Here is a 17,331-nt window from a genome sequence, read left to right as displayed (position 1 = left end):
AGGAGTGCCGATTGAACTGCTATATCATCCAGCCTACAGATCGCCATCGGGACCTCATGTCCTACTTCTTCGCATCGGCCTCCATTCCGTGCCTGATCCAGGCCTCGTTTGTTTTCAGATAGGTGTTGAAGGCCTGCTTGTCCTTGGACAAGGCGTCCAAGTTGACTTTCTTAGGCGTGTTGTACCCCTTCTGCACGGCCGGCCGCTGAGCCATGCGCTGCTGCCACTCTCGGACGTGAGGGAACTCGTCGATCTCGACGCCGGCGAATCCTATATTCAAGGACCTGGATTAGAATTTACTGGCGAGGCACAGAGGAAGGTTCGCAGAAAAAGCAAAGACACACGTACCGAGAATGTTGGCCCACGAGGAGATGGCAATGTCGGCAATGGTGGGCTTGTCCCCGACCAGGTACTGAGACTGCGAGTCTTGGAAATGCTTGTCGAGCGTGCGATACAGTCGACGGGTCTCGTTGATGTATCGGTCCTTGGAGTACTGCTCGGGCAGATCTGACAGGTTATATCGCAGGAAGTGGTTTGCCTGGCCCTGCATGGGGCCGATGCCCGCGTTCTGGAAGAAGAGCTGCACAGAGATTGCGGGTTAGAGGCTCGGATTTGACAGAGCAGAAGAACAACAGCGACTGCCAGGGGAAGCGAGGCCCATACCCAGTTGTTGGTCTGGTAGAATTCCTTGGTTCCCCTCGGGTACGAGATCTTGTTATCCGTGTCGTACCGATCCACGAGGTATTGCTGGATGCTGCCGGACTCAAACAGCTTTATGGGCGTGCCGTCCTCCAACGTGTCGGTCAGGGCCGGGATGCGCCCGTTGGGATTGATGTCGAGGAACCACGGCTCCTTGTGCTGGATGGCCGGCAGGTTGACGTGGACCATGTCGTAGTCGAGCCCGAGCTCCTCGAGAGTGATGGCCACCTTGTGTCCATTGGGCGAAAACGCCGTGTAGAAGACAATCTTGTTCTTGTTCTCGGCCATGGCTTTTTTGGAAAACAGGCCTCCTTCGTCTTCGAAACTGGTTTGGAGGTGAATTCTAGGAACAGGTTAGGGAAATGGATACTCGGGTTGGGTTTAAAAAGGCCGTTGTGACGGCTCCATGGGCACAGCGCTCATTTGTAATCTGGTCCCATGGTCCGCGTCTTCTTGTCCTCGTGAATCCCATATTGACAGGTGAGGGGGCCCGTGAAATAACAAATCCAAGTTCTCGTTCTGCTGTGTGCAAACTCTAGACTCGAGATTTAAGCCTTTTTGAAATGCGTTCTAGACTCACACGAACCCATTGTTCGGCGGGCCATCTCTGGGCGGATTTCGGGGAGTTTACACTGTGTTTCGCGATGTTCCATCTCGTAAGCATCATAGTAGATGCATGCTCCAGATTTGTAGCTCCTGACCGCATAAACGCTTCTCGGTGTGCAGGACGTTCTAGGAAAGTACTGGGGATACGCTCCTGCAATGTATTTATAATGAAAGAAAAGGTCCAACTGTATTATGGTACTGATACTCTTGATGTGCTGGTGGCCGGACTTCTTCTTCCTCTTTTGAATCTCTTTTCTATCCCTTTTCGCTCGGTCAAATATATCTCATCCTGCCGTCCATCTTCGAAGAGCCGTGCAATTTACTTTGTTACTTAGGTCTTAGATAACAAGCAGGAAAAGACATGTCGACCACTACCTCCACCACCACGTCCTCAGCCGGCAAGGTACGCATGTGCCTGTTGATCCCGCGCAAGAAGGGCATGAGCGCCGCCGACTTTCACGCCCACTGGGCCAACGTGCATGGACCGCTGGTGACTGAGTTGTGAGTTTATCTCCCCCATGACCAACCACCATCGCCCTGGCGGCTAGAGATCGATCCCTTGCGATGCAGAAGCAGAAAGCAACTGGATTTACGTCCAGGGGTCAGGGCCTTTTTGCGAGAAAAGCAGTTATTTACTATTTGTGGGGTCTCGAACTGATCACGAAAGGGGCCTGGGGTTAGACTGATGAAATACGGCGTGTCGGACTATACACAGGTATATATCTGAACCCTTCACTCCACCATGTCCCGGAGGCCAGTTGTTGGACGCCAGAGCCGATGCTCTATACGTGACGAGATGATGATTGACTCACGAGTTGGGATATGGCCAAACAGTTCCACCGAATCCCGCACCGCGACGAGGCGATTGGTGTGCCGCCTCAGTACGACGGCATCGCCGACTTTACGTTCGACCGGTACGTTTCTTTTTGCTTGTCTTTTTCATCTGTCTATCTGTGCAATCTCGTCCGTGTGCTCTGTCCCTGGAGTCTTATTTTCCTGTTGAATTTGTTTGAAAAAGGGAGAGGAACACCATGGCTGACTCTGAGGCTCAAACCCAGCTACGAGGACATGGAAGCCTTCTACAAAGACCCGTTCTACCTGGAGCACATCCGGCCGGACGAGTTGAGATTCATTGATGTCGACAACATCGTCTTCAGCGTGGGCAGGGACGTCAAGGTCATCGAGGGAGGAAAAAATGTCCATTCAACCCCGACGGGCTATTAGGCGTCGTCAGTCCTGTTCCACCCTGTCCTGACCTCCAGGGACTGTATCTACAGTAGATATCATAAGGGGATGGGAAATCAACCTCTTCAAGCGCGATTGAGGGGGGCGAATGAATAATCCATTTCTCCTGCTGCGAGAAAAAGCACCTTTTCCCGGTGTCTTCTCTCCCGCCCCGTCCCGTCGTGTCTCTTTCTGTCCAACTGCATATGGCACATTTGGCGCGAGAGACGATCCTTCAAGATCCCCTAACATCTAAATGGGCGGGCCGTGTTCTCATTTCCCACTTCCCCCAAACCAATCCTCGATGGGCGGGCAAACATTGCCGCCAAACGAGCCCGAGTCGAGGAACATGTACTTATAGTCGCGGCGTGCAAAGTACCACTTGCCCTCCACCTTTGCGTACCGGTCCTTGTAGATTGCAAAGTTGTTGTAGTACGTCTCGTTAGGGCCCTTGGCCACCTCGCGCATGATGAAGCGGCCCGTTGCATGGGTGCTGTCTTGGAACTCAACCACGCCGGAATGGACCAGCTGCACGAAGAAATCCCACGGCGCCAGCAGCTTCTCCAGCATATCGACGATGGGCGACACGCCCGACTCGGACATGGCGAACGGCTCGCTCAACGTCCATACGGCAGTCCCGGAGGTGTCGGGGATCCAGAGCTGCGCGAACGCGGCCGAGTCCGGCGGGCTGCACGCGTTGGCGAAGCGGGCGACCAGGTCCCGAATGCTCGATTCGTCGGCGAGGCGCTGCACCAGGTTGCTGGCGTCGGGGCTTGACATGGTCGCGGTCGCCGAGTTTGTGACACTTTTTGACAAGTCAAGTCAAGCGACCTTATGAGGACGACCACGAGGGAGCGAGGTGGAGAATGTAGTGATTATGTATATATATATCACAGGCTTGGGAGACAGGGGCGACCGCGCACTTCGGCTGGTCTGCGGCATGATTTCGTGCGGAATCGTTGTCGTATTGGGAGGCCACCGAACGGTGGCGGATTGGGGCAACTTTCACCCCGGAAAATCCATAGCAACTACAGCTCCGGTCCGTCCGCAAAGACTCCAGATAGCACTCTAACTCCCGGTCCATTGGCGTGCCTTCTGAAGAGGAAGAGGCAGATGTGAAGAGGCGGAGCGAGTCTCCACTAAGCAAGTAATCCGCGTGGGACACTAACTATAAAGAGCCCCTGTTTTCTAAGCCATACCAAAAGGAGGAAACCACGTAATGTGCTCTATTAGTACTACATGCTCTGCTTTGTACAGCCATGAATCTCAATTATTAATGGTACGGGTGAAGAATTAATGGCGCATATACTCACCCGACCCCTTAACCTCTGTTGCGAAATAGGTAGTTATTTGGATTCATGATGACATCTAACCATTTGAGTATTGGTTAGACTCAAGTGTAGTGACTGATTTTGTTCAGATAGTTCCGATACAATTATCTGAATATTTGGAGACCAACATCTACAGCACGCTCGGCTCTCGCCTATCTGAGCACGGAAGTGAAGCGCTAGGCTTTGTGCCATTCGCCCGGCAGGTACAAGGCAGGCAGGAGCATCATGCATAAGACCAACCTTTGCCCAAGCCGAGCCGTCCACCCCAGGCTTCCAGACGCTCGTCAATGCCTTGTCGATGGTGGATGACACATGTCACTACTCTTTATGAGACACAGTCATTTCCAGGGTTTGGCTTTCCCCCACCTTCGACTCCGAGGTGTGTTGATGGACTTGGACTTGCTCGTGCACTCTTTCGTGGAGGCGATCCCGAGCCTCGCCTTTGACAAAAATGTAGTCAATCTCTTCGAGTGTTTTCTTCGCGGTCTGAGATTCAGTCAGCTTAGGCCATGGATCACGTCTCTTGGACCAGGTTTCTGCTCACCTCGGGAACGAAAAAGTAGACCCAGGGAATGCTCAAAGCTTGTAGCAGGATGAAGAGCAGGAAAATCTTCCAACCCGTGTGTTCAACGGCAGTGGGGGTGATCTGGACAATGATAAAAGTACAAAGCCATTCTGAGAAGGGGCCTATGGCGGCGCCGATGTGCCGGAGTCGAAGAGGCGTGATCTCGGGTGCATAGATCCACGGAACTGTGCACCAGGTCATTCCAACCGTGATCTGGAACAGAACCAACATGGCCAGAGCAAGATTCGAGTAATTGTCCCCTTTTTTGGCAATTCCCACCGTGAACAGGACCAGTGAGATGAGCTGTACTACCGACCCGATAAGAAGAGTTGGTCTTCTGCCAAAAGAATCAATGTAACTGTAATATGAAGAAAATGGGGTTAGCATCCTGCTGCGAGCTAGTTTGGGAAACCATTGGACCCACAAAATCGTTGGCAGCGTGCCAATCCAGAGACCCATTTGAATAAACCCAGCAGCCAGACTGGCAGTGGAGCTGGACAAGCCCACGTTCTGCTCCAGGATGATGGTCACGAAGAAGACGACAGCGTTGACGCCGCTGAATTGCTGAAAGAACTGGATGAAAAAGCACAGAAGCAGCCGCCTCATGGGCTTTAGCTCTGTCTTGTCGCTGAGTATGCCTTTCAGGGTGATGGAACCTTGTTGTCGTTCTAGTTCTAGGGATTCTTCCATCTCGTTCTTGATAAATTGTACTTGATCGTAGTCTTCAGTCGTGTCCATGAGTCTCGCGAGCACAGTGACGGCCTCGTCCTTCCGATCGTGAGAGTAGAGCCACCGTGGAGTTTCAGGGAGGAACGGCATGGTGACCATAGTAATGAGGGCGAAGACGATTTGAAAGGCAATAGGGAAACGCCAGACCACCTAAGAGAATCTTTGATTAGCAATGAGGAAAAAGCCCGTTGACTCAGATAGAACTCACCTCGCCCTCAAGATTGTTAATCGTTCCATAGTCAAGCCAGTAGGCAAAAACAATTCCGAAGATAACGATGGAAAGCTGAACGGCTACCATCCGGCCTCTTCGGTGGCTTCGTGCTGTCTCCGAGACGTATACTGGGATGGTCGAAGTGTTCAGGCCTTAACACCCACCCAACGAACCACAGGTCAATTTCTGGCTTCAATTGAAGTGGGAGATCACGGTAACTCACCATTCCCAAGGCCAGAAATCAGGCGACCAGCGATCAGCTGTCCAGAACCGTAGGTGGCAGTCTGAATGATGGCACCAACAATCATGATGGCATTGCCCACAAGGATGGTGTTCCGCCTGCCGAATTTGTTGCCCCAGATCGCCGCTGAGATGCAGCCGGCGAGACAGCCGACGTTGTAAAGGGCCACGATCGTGCCGAGGAATGAGGCATTGGGGTTGCCGATGGCCTCGAGAAAACTTGGTTGAGACACCAGACCACCCAGAACGCCCTGGTGACTCTGGTCAGCAGACTCGTCGTGGCCGACAAACAAGTCTTGTCTTGCCGGGGTCATACCTGATCATAGCCAAAAAGCAGGTAGCAAGATCCTGACGACAAAGTGATGGCCCATATCAAGGCCGAGCCACGTAGATTGTTCAGCATGTCTGAATATTCTTTGTCCTTAGGGGAACTTGAACAGTGTCCCCAATCTATCGACCAGGGCGATGCACTCTTTTAAACCAAGACAATAGTCAAGAAAATAACCTAGCTTCATGCAATCCCCATAAAACGCTAAGGTTCTTAAAGTCTCCTCAAAGTCCATACCCCATGGGGGGCTATGCGGATGGACCCCGGGTCGACCCCGGGTCGATTCCTTTGCTCGCCACAGTCGCCAGCGACGCCTGTGAGACGGGTGACCAAACCGTGGCAGTAGTACCTCGAGGAAATGAACAGTACATACGTAAAACTCAGAGATTAGAGCTTAGACGGCTTGCCCTCCAGCGCCAGTCGTCCGGAAATACCCCAAGCAAGCAAATCCTTTCGTTGAACCATTTTCCACAGGTTCATGTTGGCGTGGGAGTGGACGCTACCGCCAATTCCAACGCCCATGTCTGGAATACCGGGGTCATACCGGGGCAAGGCATGGCGCGTCCTTCAGATCTCTGACCATGGCCGAGCTGGAGTAAAGAGTATAGGAATGAAGTCTATACAGCTATCCGTGTTAGAGGATGAAGGCGCTGGAAGCATCGAGCGAGTGATGGTGACGAAATTTTTGTGAGCAGGTGGAGAAGAGCGCAAAGACTGGGAGCACGCGACCTGGCGATGCAGAGCTACGTTCGAGCAGTGGGGATGGGTCTGGTGTTGCTATACGGCAGCGAAGGGTTCGGAACAGACGGCAGGACAGGTGTGATGGATGTGAAGCAGACCGTCATTGATTCAGAAGAAAATGTGCTGTTGGTAGTGGTGGATGTATTAGAGCAGAGAAGCTCTTGGAAGGCCAATTCGGCACAGCTGCACCCCAGACTGGGTTCCCGGCATTCACCAGTCACTGGCAATCTTCTTCTTCTCTTTAATGTTGTTTGGCTCGTTTAAATTAGACCTCTTTGATGCCATTCCCGGGTCTCGAAATCTACCAGCACTGCTGCCCAACCACATGCTTGTACCTTGCGTTAGTCAAGCTCTGGTACGATGTTCTTGTTTACAGAGGACATAAGGGTGACCGAGAGTAGGTTAAGACATTGGAGAACGGTGCAAAATCAGGAGAAAATGTAACATTCGTGTTCAATCAGTCTCCCAAATCCATTCTCCCAATCTGGGTCCTGTATTGCGATCGTAAACGCCTTGCTCTAGCAGAACGCCTTAGTCTGTCGTAAAGCGTAAAGAAAACATCAATCAACTCTCAAAAATCAACGCTCATCTGCACATGTTTGCACAGACCCATTCAGGGCTGGCCAGTTCCTCAACAACAACTTTCGTCCTTCTTGACGTATCGGAGGGAGGAGTCATAGCCACCTGTGGCTATGGAAAAGAGGCATCCGCGGCTGCCTGAATGTTCACCATTCCATCGGCTGGTTCGATGGGACAACATAATGAAACTGCCATGAGTCCCTTCTCTTTGGGACGAATAGATCTCCAGCAATCCGTGATACTGGATGCACAGCTGGTGGCGGTTTGATGATTGGATCCGACAGATGCTTGATCCGTGCTGGACTGTCACTCTCGCTCTGCACCTGGCCGTGGTGGATGCTTGGGTGGACACTTTGTGTCTCGCTGCTGCTAAGACCGTCATCTTCATCTTCAGCATCACTAGAGTAAACCAGATCTTGCATGTCCACCTGCTCTGAAGACCGCGTTTTAGCCAGCGTCGGCCTCGGTTCCGTCTGTTTTCGCGGTCGACCAATAACGCATAATGGAAAGCGCATTTCAGGTTCCGCAGCAGGTCTTCTGCGTGCTTCCATGACTGCAGCACTGGGAGGAGGAAGCAACATCCAGGCAGCTTCGGCCCTTGTAGCAGGCAGCTGGGATACAACCGGAGGATGTAGATCATTCACTTCGGGATGCCTGACCCGATTGTAGTCGTATCGCTCACTCTCATTTGTGGGCGCACGCTTCCGTCTATGCGCCGATGGCTCTCCGCCCTCTTCTTGGTCCTCGGGATCCTCATGATGCATCCCTGAAGTCGCCCGGTTCCATATTCTCGTAACTCTCTCTGTGAACCCAGGTAAAATCTCATCCTCTCGGTCATATCTTTTCCAGTTCCATTTGGGCGGATGTAAGGTCGTGCGGAGAGAATGTTTCAGGTCCTCCATAGCACTGGACAGTCTTCTTTCTCGCGGTGGTCTTTCTTGAATCGCCGCAGACTTGTCGCGACTAGCATCTGCATCCTCAACCTCGTCTGCGGTGGAAGATGTTCTTGCTGAGGATTCAGTGGGCGAGTCTGTGAGTGTCGTCGATGGTCTTGCAGACGGCTGTACTGGCTCAGACGTTGGTGGAGGGGTTTCCATCGGTGCGGGTGTAGTGTCTGAGGTGGGCGGCTCTGTGTGCACTTTCTTTTGCAACTTCTGCAGCAGCGTATCTTTCTTCCAGCCTTTAGGCGGGCCAGGGCCCAGCATCAGTTCTTCTGCCCATGCTTCATTTGTCTGAAAAGGCCCAGGCTGCGTGACAATGCCTGGTTGAGTGACGACAATCTCTGCTTTCGCTTGTGCTTGCTCTTTCGCTTCCCTCCTCCTTTTCCGCCGGTGTTTGTAGCCTAGCCAGGGCGAGCAAGAGACGTAGTAGAAGACGGCAGACTGGACTCCACGAAGGAACCAGTTGCCCGGTTCGGCGGTGTATGGAGCGGGCGCCATGGTCAGCGTTGAGCGTACAGCGCTCCCTTTGAATTGAGATGTTGCAGTCGTCTTCGCCGGCCCATGGTACCGTTTGCGGTGACTGCAAACAGTGAAGGAGTTGACGGCGGTAGGCGGGGAAGTTGAGCTGAATCACAAGTGCGCGGCAAGTGCGAAGCAAGCCGTGTAAGAATTACACATCAGGTCGTCAGTCAAATCACTCCTCGATCTGCAGACACGGTGACGACGTGGTGGAGGCTGTGGTCCTGCTTGAGGGTCTCATAGGCCAGTGAGGGCGGCCAATGATACCATGACAACAAAGGGGAAGCTTGAGAGCATTGCACGTGACAGGATCACCATTGGCCTATATTAGCGACTTCGTTCTGGTAGCTTTATGCACCACCGGAGGATTCTACGGGTCTGAGTACGGTAAGGCATAGAGATTTTTGCGCTTTGTTCATCTGCGCTTCAAACCTCGAGGTCTACTTCAAGTTGGTCTGATTCAAATTCGACGGTATTCACCTTCTCCTAGGACTAAACCCTTGGATTCCGAAAAAGGATGAAAATCATACAAATTGTATTGTTCAACAAATACAAGACCGTCATCTATGACCAAACTCCCTGGCTATGCAAGAGAGATCCCAACAAATAGCTTCTCACGCGAAGGTGAAATCACCCCTCCAACGCCTCGAATAATCATCAACTCATCTTCTGAAACTCCGAATCAAAGTCCGAACCCGCCTGTCCTGGATCTGCCCATACATCATGTTCCTCTGTCAAAGTTGCTAGACCTGGATGGTAAACCTCAGCCTGGTAGCCCAACTCGAGTTGTGGCGCAGACTCATAGGCAATTGTCCTCGGGATTTCATGTGCCGACTCCGCACCGCCTTCATAATACACGAGCTGGTAATTAGGGTCCAGTTGTCCCAGACGAGGGTCGAGCATGTCGTGCTGAACGGGCACCGCGACAGGCTGGGGCGCAGGGTACGTCGTCAGCAGCTCATGGTGCTCAGCATGCGGCAGCGCCACCAAGCCCATTGTCGTCTGATATGGAGAAAAAGCATCCTCTAGCCTTCGATAGGTGATATCGGGTACATGCTCGTACGGCCCAACGGCAGCTGCAGCTTGATAATAGTCTCCCACCATACCATTGGAACTGACCATGATGGGAGCCGGTGCGTATGGATTGCTCATTTCATATCCTGACAAGTGATGCTGTGCTGGTATCACGCGGTGGTAGACGGCTGGCCTCTCCTCGAATGGTGTGGAGGATGCACTTCTGCTCTCGAAACGCCGGACGCTGCGACTGCGCTTGGAGCTCTTGACTGAACCTTCCCACTCGGGATCGCTGTCACTGACGTCGCCTTCGGTTCTTGTCCTCTTCCCTGCCTTGTTTGGTGCAAACTTGTAGTTGGGGTGCGCTGCGGCATGGTTGTCGCGTTCAACAATGGCATAACGCTCGTACAGATCTCGGACTTCTTTTGGTTCCAGCGGCCAACTTGCGCCCGTCACCTGCGACACTACCTGGTGGTTGTTCTCTTTGCAGAATTGCTTCACTCGCTCTGCATACGCAGATCGGTACAGCATGAACGAGTTCATCGGTCTGGATATATATCCTTTTTTCCTTTCTACCTCTGCCAACCGTTCTTCCACTGGCCGGTTGACCCAAAGTGCCATATCCCGGACTGGCGTCGTATAATCCTTTGTCAGGATGCTGAGTGGTTGCTCGACGACAGGTCCTCCCTTTTTGTTGCTCGCTTTCTTTCTGAGATTCTTCCGCGACTTCGGTGACAGAGAAGCACGTGATGATTCGGTTCCTTCAGGGCTCGACGGGGTCCCGATGGTCCGACCGCTGCGTGTCAGGATGCCAATGTTTTGCGGAGGAGTGTGAGATGGAACGGATCTTGCCATAGTCTACCTCGGTCAGTACGTCTCACTAGCATCTTTCAGTGAGTTCCAACTTACTTGCTGGGGTGTGTAGTAAACCGGAGTTGGTGCTGTATGATATAGGGACGGGTCATCGTAAGAACCCTGAAACAGGTAAGCATCTCTCTGCTAGTTTTGTATGCTGAAGGACTTACATATGTTTGTTGGGAGCTAATGTCTGACATGATTGATGCCGGGGGCATTGGCGGCGTGAATGGCTCGGGCTTCACAACAACGGGCGCTCTCGGTCGGTTATTGTCGCCCTGGCTGTAATGGCCGTCGCTTGAATGAGGAGGCGACGGCGGGCGTCCCGTGACAGAGTCTTCAGCCATTAGGTCGATAAGCTCTTCCGAATGGAAATGAACTTATGAAAGTCGGTCCGAAGATCGAAGTGCTCCTTTCCTCTTGTCGCAAACAGGGATGCCACGAGATGGTTTGCCGACTAGAGCAGAGGTTTGGGAATCTGTGACAGGGAGTCTTCCTGCTCGTGACTTGGGGAGTCTCCTGACTGCTTTGGGGGTGTCACTTTGTTGTCTGAGCCGATGTTCCAGATACTATATGTAGCTGACAGCACCGTCCAACGCAAGCCTCGTCGGATTTGCTATCTGTCGCTCTCCGTGGAAGCGTCAAGCCGCACAATGGAGAGAGCGCTTTATCTCAGTGGCGATGCTTTGATGGCAAAGACAATTGACGAAAGATGCCCGTTGTCCTTGATGAGACTATGTCCAGGTGCAGATCAGTCTTTATCAATTGTTGCAGCAACCCGTCCGCTTGAACGGGAAGAGTATCAGAGGATTTGCAGTGCTCAAAGAGCAAGTGTCGGTATGGTGCAGGATGGTTGGAGTCTGATAGTTGCGGTGAATATGTTGGCAGCCTTCCCAGGCTGATTTTGATGACACTAGAAGCAGCTGGCTTTGTCTCAATTACCCGCAAGATGATGGATGGCAATCTCAAGACCGAGACACTGACGACCAGCCAAGTGAGAACCTTTGTTGATGCAAGAAAAATGGCAGGAGAAAGACTCTGAAGAGGAAACATATCAATCAACTGCAAGAGTCTCGACCATGTTGATTTGGATGCGACTATGGTCGCTTTCAGCTGCAGTTGCCGCATCCGGACTCACGGCCAAAAAGGCGCTTTCTTACAACGATCTCTTTTGTTTCCGGATCGATGAAAGCAAAGGGAAAGGAGAACAGCGAACTCCACAAGCTGCTTCATCCACGAAACCAGGTTATTGGGAGTCGTGAGCGGTGAAATGGGGGATTCCACGCCTCTGGGCCTCTTCCTGCAGTCCCGCCATGAAGCGCATCCGGCCCTGCAGCCTTCTGAGGGCTTCGGGAATTGCCGCTGAAGGCGTAGTTCCAGCTATCAACCATGTCGAGAGCTTATATTGACCTGGGCAAGGTCAATTGGAGCAAGCAGCTTCGCAAACGCCCTGATTGACGACGGAACAAACAAGCCAGCTAGAGCAGCTTTGCGCTTAGTATGGTCAGAGGGGGACGAACGTTTACTCCACCATCCCTTGCGAATAGAATGCACGGACCAGCCCCAGTCACATTCCTCATGCGCTCCCAGCCGTCGCTTGCAGTTCCGACCAGAGTTATCCTCTCTCCATGATCTCTCTGCTGCGAACATTCAATTTGGGGCGGGTCCTGATGCCGACTGAGCGGTGATTTGCCGACAGTTGACTCTCACTGACTGGCTACCGACGGGGTTGTCTGTACGACGAACGACTTATATGACAGCGGCCACAGACATGATCTCCATGGACCAGCTGTGGCATTCCATAATCTCCGATACGCCGCTAACAAAATCACCGCCACTACCACATCTTGTTCAAAATTATCCGCTGCTTGGACTTGTCGCCGTTTCCCTCTTGCTGCCCGAGGCTCTCTTTCTACGAACCTCTTGAGATCGATCAGATAGCAGAACTTTAATGTCCGTTTAGACTCATGGTGTCCAGCATACCAAGTCGCTACAACGGATGCGATATGTCAATAGCGACACAGCCCACCCGGAGCCGGCCCGCTACTGTTTGTCCCATGCCTCGGTCAGGATTTCGATCACAATTAACGTTTCTGCCACTTCTCGATCTCTGTCCAGTCCCAAGTACAGCTTTCCTATCCCTCGGTTTCAGTCGCTTGATCCGGCCAATCGCGTGTGGAGAGGGGAGACAAGTCCCCTGAGTTCGAATTTGTCATGGTCTAAGACCGTGTTCATCATTCGCAGGGGTTCAACTCCCACCCAGTGATACGCAATGCTAGTCCGCATGCTCTTGCTGTCGGCGTTGGCACCATATCTATTCCTCTCAGCTGTTCCTTCCCATCTGGCATTTCGTTTCTTGCGCCATTGCGGCATGCATGGGATCCACCAGTACCGGACTGTGGCATGATTCGCACCCACAGGAAAACCTTGTCCTCATCCAATTGTACTCGAACTTTCCCGTCTTCAGTGTTGTGCGAACTTGGTACACCTGGGTATCCTGTCGATGCTATGGGTGCACATCTTAGTTGGCCAACCTCTCCCCTTGCATGGTACGTTTCGTCCGCCATTCCGCAAGTCTAACATTCTAACCTACCATAGACGCTTCGCTCGACACTGCTTTTTACCAACCTACGTCACTGCGCTCGAGATACGCTCGCGATCAGACAATCACATCAGTTTGGCCAGTGTCCTCCAGATAACAATGCCCAATTATATCCTCAGTGCGACCACCGGGAGCCGTCACTCGGCTGGGCTCAGCAATACGAAGGACCAAGGGGCATGCCTCTACTCCCTTACGTGCGCTACCTGGAGCCTCCTTTAGAATCTTGCTCAAACATACCCCATAAATTTTGCCTTTCTGGGCGGCGGATGATGTGCTGTTTGAACTGGGGATCCCGAAGTCCTATATCAAATAGGCTGGTTTCAGGTCCAAGATGCATTGCGTTGGGACAAAAATGATTTGCTGGGGAACTGGTGGGCCAAAAGCCAAAAACTGCCGCGCGGATTGCGGGAATCGTGCCCATCAATGGGGACAGGGAGGGGATGTGGAGAGGAAGAAGCAACGACTTCAAACCTTCGCTCCTGTGGACGGAACAAAAATCGGATCTCGAAGCAGCAAAAAGTAAGTTATCTGATGGGTATCCCGCATATCCACTATCTTTCTTCCCACTAACATCCCCCCCTTGCCTCAAGGCATGTTATATCCCCGTGTCCAGTCTGTCTTTGGCAAAACCCCTTCATCCATTTCGAATAGTCGCACCTTTCCTCTGAATACTGAAGCGCCGTCTAGGAAAGAAATACCCTTGAGTCCAGACCTCGCCAGCCATGACTACGCTGCCACGGCTGTATTTCTCGCCCATCCAATTGCTGTTGTAGAAGTCCTGTGATCCCTTCCGAGGGGGAGATATATCGAGGCATCACCGTCCCAGTGAAATAGCCCTGATCCTCTCGCAAGTACAATTACCTATGCCTCTTCTAGACCCAAAGGCAGGTAGGTGAAGAGCAAGAAGAGGTGATGTTCGCACTTGCAAGATGCGCTTTAATCATGCCTCGCTGGGAAGCAAGTTATCCTAGCCAGCACACCCTGACCTAGTACTTCTAGAATTATAGGTGTGTCGACTGAGGAAAGGTCCACGCAGAGTCGCATCGAGAAAAGACTGACCGCCACAATGTCCACTCCTGACACTTCCCCTCCTTTTCACCCCGGCGAAGACGAAGTCCACATCCTTGGCGGGCTGAGCCAGCCCTTGCTGTGGGTATAGGCGTGTACATGGGTAGCGGATCCGATCTGCTATCCACTTTGCCATCTCGAACACAGGGTCTTTTCCTTCACACCTCCCACAGCCAGAGATCGGAGAAGAGGACGTCGATTGTTGTTTCTCGCGCGTCTGCAGTCGAGGTCCAAAGGGATCACGATACCCTTCCCCCGGTCTTTCATGCAAGCGTGTCGGCGCCCTGATGGATGTTAGACATGGCTGTGTCATTCGAGTAAAACGCACTTTTGTCTCGCTGTTGGCCAAAGCAACCTGAGCATGACCGGCCACAGTTGGGCTGCTATTGAGGGTCTCAGACCTCTTATAGCCCCCCTGAATCGAGTTGGTGCGCTCCGATGAATGGATTACCTTTCTGGGTACAATTGTTGCAGGAATCCGCCGGTGGGAAGAATGGCCACAACTCGTCCGGGCACAAGCAAACTTTCATTCTAGGTGCAGTAGCACAGGAGACCACTCGTCCAGAAGTTCGGGACACCACTCCCAGGTCTTATCACAGAACTGCTTCGCCGCCGGCTCAAGCTCTAACGAATCATCCTCTTGCAATGCGACTCTGGACTTTGCAACAGAAATCTCCTGCATGCGCAGATAGCGGGCCAATGGCGGGAAAGGCGATGGACCCTGACGACACAGGAAGTGTTGTATTCGTGATACAATGCCTTCCTGCACAATTTTAGTAACATACCAAGCCTCGTCGTACGTGTTTGTGAAGTTTCCTCCGAGTTGAACCCTATCCAACTTGCAGAAGTTATGAATCTTTTGGAACGCTGACACTATTGAAGCTTGTTGCCAAGTGTGGTCGTCGTTGAGGTCAAGGGTTGACACGACAGGTACAAAGTCATCATCATCCATAGAGCGGCTTCGCACTATCATCAAGTCGGCAAGTTCAAGGGCTCGCAGCGTATTGCTATGCGATTGCAGGAAGCGGATGAATGGCTCCTCCAACGTCATGAGTCCCCGCAGTTTGAGGCACGACAGTCGGGGAAAGTGACATTTGTAGAGAGCCTCCCTGGATATGCACTCGAGAAACTGGTATGTACGGTCCACAGGAAGCTCGTCGAAATCAAGAGAGAGCATCCCGAGATTTCCACATAGTCTAAGGAAACGACGCAATGCCGGCAACACGACCATAGGATCGTGGTAAGGGTCAGGATGTAAGCTCGACTTGTAAAGTCCAAGGTGCAACGCTCGTAGCCGTTCGAGTCTCAATGGTGTGCTTGGCAGAGCATTCAACCTGAGAAACGTTCCCCATGGCAGGTCATCCCCATGTACGGTTGTAAGGTGCGACTGGGCGGTCGCTTCAAAGAGGGAGACAAACGCACATCCTTTATGGAAGCCAGCCGCCGGGAGCCCCGTTCGGCTTTCAATGTAGCCTTGAGGAGGAGAGAAAGGATCATATTCATCCCGTATCGTTGCTATCGACGTCAGACGGGTGAATCTGCGCGTCAGGCGAAACAATTCCTGAAATTCATCAAGGTCGTAAAAAGCTTCTTGGGCAGCGGTCTCCTCCAGATAGCATTGATACATCTTCTCCGTAGTAAGACTTTCCTGATCAAGATTTTGAGATGACAGATGAGATGCCACAAATGCCTTTGTTGTGACTTCGTTGAAGAACTCCTCCCTTGTGTAATCGGATTCGATGAGCCCAACGTGGTAGACGATATGGCGCACATGAGCTGCAAAGCGTTTTCTCCGAGCTATTCTCAGAGCACGGCCAAAGCTCTGTGTATTAGGGCTAATATGCACAGTGTTGTAGAGAACGGGTGTTGCTATGCCGTTGGAATATCTATTGATCTGGCGCACGCTCTTGAGGTCATCTCGTCCCAGTCGGCAGAGTATGTCCTGCTGAAGCTCAAAGGGCAGCGTGTACCATATATTAGTGCTCATCATGGAGGTAGGAAGCCGTTATCTCGCGTATACTTTTGACTTGCCTAAAACTTATGATCAAAATGTTGAGGTCGATGATTTGACAACTCCGAGAATTCAGCGGCTTGATTTGAGATGAGGATATGAAGTGGAAGAGGACCTACGAAGAGGACCTACGCCAAGAACTTTAACCAAGCAGGAGCCGAGTCCTTGACCGTATTTTCCAAAGCTAGAGATACGGAGAGACTGTCGATCGACGAGCGTAGCTTGTTGTGCTTGTCCATTGGCAGGCACGAGGCCAGGGATGTCGACGTCTTCCCATCTCTCCAACCTCTTCATTCTTGAGTCTTTCAACTAGGAGTCGATGATGACTGCTGAAGATGCTGCTTTCCCGCTTACATAGGTCATAAGGTATTATACCTTGAAAAGCACAAACCTCTGTATGAGGTACGTTCCCTCAATGGCCTCCGATAGAAACCTGTGGTCCAGATTCTGACTGACGCGGCGAACACAACCGGGACAAGACTTGATTCCGAAGGCTCGAGCTGGCTAGGCCCACGGAGAGCAAGAGGACCGGCTTCCGCAGGGAGCCACTTCGTATTGGACCTTCGTGCACTGGTCGCCCTACAGGGTTCCGGGATGCCCCTCGATCAATGGTTTCAAGGCAAAGGAGTATGCAACACTCCCTCTATATGGCATGATAGAGTGCGATCCGCTTCCAGACGCTTATCTATGTGCCTGTGACGAACACCCCAACCCTTGGTTAGCGTCGAGGCTCAGCCTATGCAGGTGCATTTTGAGACAACAAGGCAGACAGTGTACAGGAAAACAGGGGCTGTTCAGCTCGTTCTTTGCAACATAACAATTCGGACCTTGTAAGCGGAATCCACATTTGGCCCCCATCTTGCCAAAAGACGTCAACAACTCGCTTGCTTGACTGCGGGATGGGAGAATCTAGAGCGGAATGAAGCGGCTATGTGAAACACTTCAAGCCCCTTAACCGGGAACTTCGCCCACCTTTTCTCCCTTTCCTTCCTTGCTGACCTTCCACATATACACTTTTCTGTATGAGCTACTGCAGGAGTGATAGACGCTAAAGCTTCCGGAAATCAC

General features: G+C 52.1%; 7 protein-coding genes across 7 annotated transcripts; 1 reads left to right on the top strand and 6 right to left on the bottom strand.

The window, feature by feature from the left end:
• Positions 1–61: 61 nt before the first annotated feature.
• Positions 62–987, bottom strand: Z520_09911 (uncharacterized protein; the record flags this gene model as incomplete). The annotated part of the gene is made up of 3 exons (XM_016780405.1): positions 62–270; positions 349–580; positions 664–987. The coding sequence occupies 3 exons, from the start codon at positions 985–987 to the stop codon at positions 62–64; spliced, it is 765 nt and encodes a 254-aa protein (XP_016628648.1).
• Positions 988–2,127: 1,140 nt separating this feature from the next.
• Positions 2,128–2,529, top strand: Z520_09910 (uncharacterized protein; the record flags this gene model as incomplete). The annotated part of the gene is made up of 2 exons (XM_016780404.1): positions 2,128–2,219; positions 2,364–2,529. The coding sequence occupies 2 exons, from the start codon at positions 2,128–2,130 to the stop codon at positions 2,527–2,529; spliced, it is 258 nt and encodes an 85-aa protein (XP_016628647.1).
• A 273-nt stretch (positions 2,530–2,802) lies between these two features.
• Z520_09909 (uncharacterized protein) lies at positions 2,803–3,309 on the bottom strand (the record flags this gene model as incomplete). Its single annotated transcript, XM_016780403.1, has 1 exon — positions 2,803–3,309. The coding sequence occupies one exon, from the start codon at positions 3,307–3,309 to the stop codon at positions 2,803–2,805; it is 507 nt and encodes a 168-aa protein (XP_016628646.1).
• An 869-nt stretch (positions 3,310–4,178) lies between these two features.
• Z520_09908 (uncharacterized protein) lies at positions 4,179–6,008 on the bottom strand (the record flags this gene model as incomplete). Its single annotated transcript, XM_016780402.1, has 6 exons — positions 4,179–4,346; positions 4,405–4,783; positions 4,850–5,304; positions 5,363–5,517; positions 5,589–5,856; positions 5,922–6,008. The coding sequence occupies 6 exons, from the start codon at positions 6,006–6,008 to the stop codon at positions 4,179–4,181; spliced, it is 1,512 nt and encodes a 503-aa protein (XP_016628645.1).
• A 1,391-nt stretch (positions 6,009–7,399) lies between these two features.
• On the bottom strand, positions 7,400–8,692 carry Z520_09907 (uncharacterized protein; the record flags this gene model as incomplete). The annotated part of the gene is made up of 1 exon (XM_016780401.1): positions 7,400–8,692. The coding sequence occupies one exon, from the start codon at positions 8,690–8,692 to the stop codon at positions 7,400–7,402; it is 1,293 nt and encodes a 430-aa protein (XP_016628644.1).
• A 678-nt stretch (positions 8,693–9,370) lies between these two features.
• Z520_09906 (uncharacterized protein) lies at positions 9,371–10,929 on the bottom strand (the record flags this gene model as incomplete). The annotated part of the gene is made up of 3 exons (XM_016780400.1): positions 9,371–10,585; positions 10,637–10,702; positions 10,753–10,929. The coding sequence occupies 3 exons, from the start codon at positions 10,927–10,929 to the stop codon at positions 9,371–9,373; spliced, it is 1,458 nt and encodes a 485-aa protein (XP_016628643.1).
• Positions 10,930–14,778: 3,849 nt separating this feature from the next.
• Z520_09905 (uncharacterized protein) lies at positions 14,779–16,239 on the bottom strand (the record flags this gene model as incomplete). The annotated part of the gene is made up of 1 exon (XM_016780399.1): positions 14,779–16,239. One exon carries the CDS (start codon positions 16,237–16,239, stop codon positions 14,779–14,781), a length of 1,461 nt encoding a protein of 486 aa, XP_016628642.1.
• Between the last annotated feature and the right edge of the window lie 1,092 nt (positions 16,240–17,331).

This window comes from Fonsecaea multimorphosa, assembly GCF_000836435.1.
Source record: "Fonsecaea multimorphosa CBS 102226 unplaced genomic scaffold supercont1.26, whole genome shotgun sequence".
NCBI classification, from domain to species: Eukaryota; Fungi; Ascomycota; class Eurotiomycetes; order Chaetothyriales; family Herpotrichiellaceae; genus Fonsecaea; species Fonsecaea multimorphosa.
This window is presented reverse-complemented; position numbering and strand designations above follow the sequence as displayed.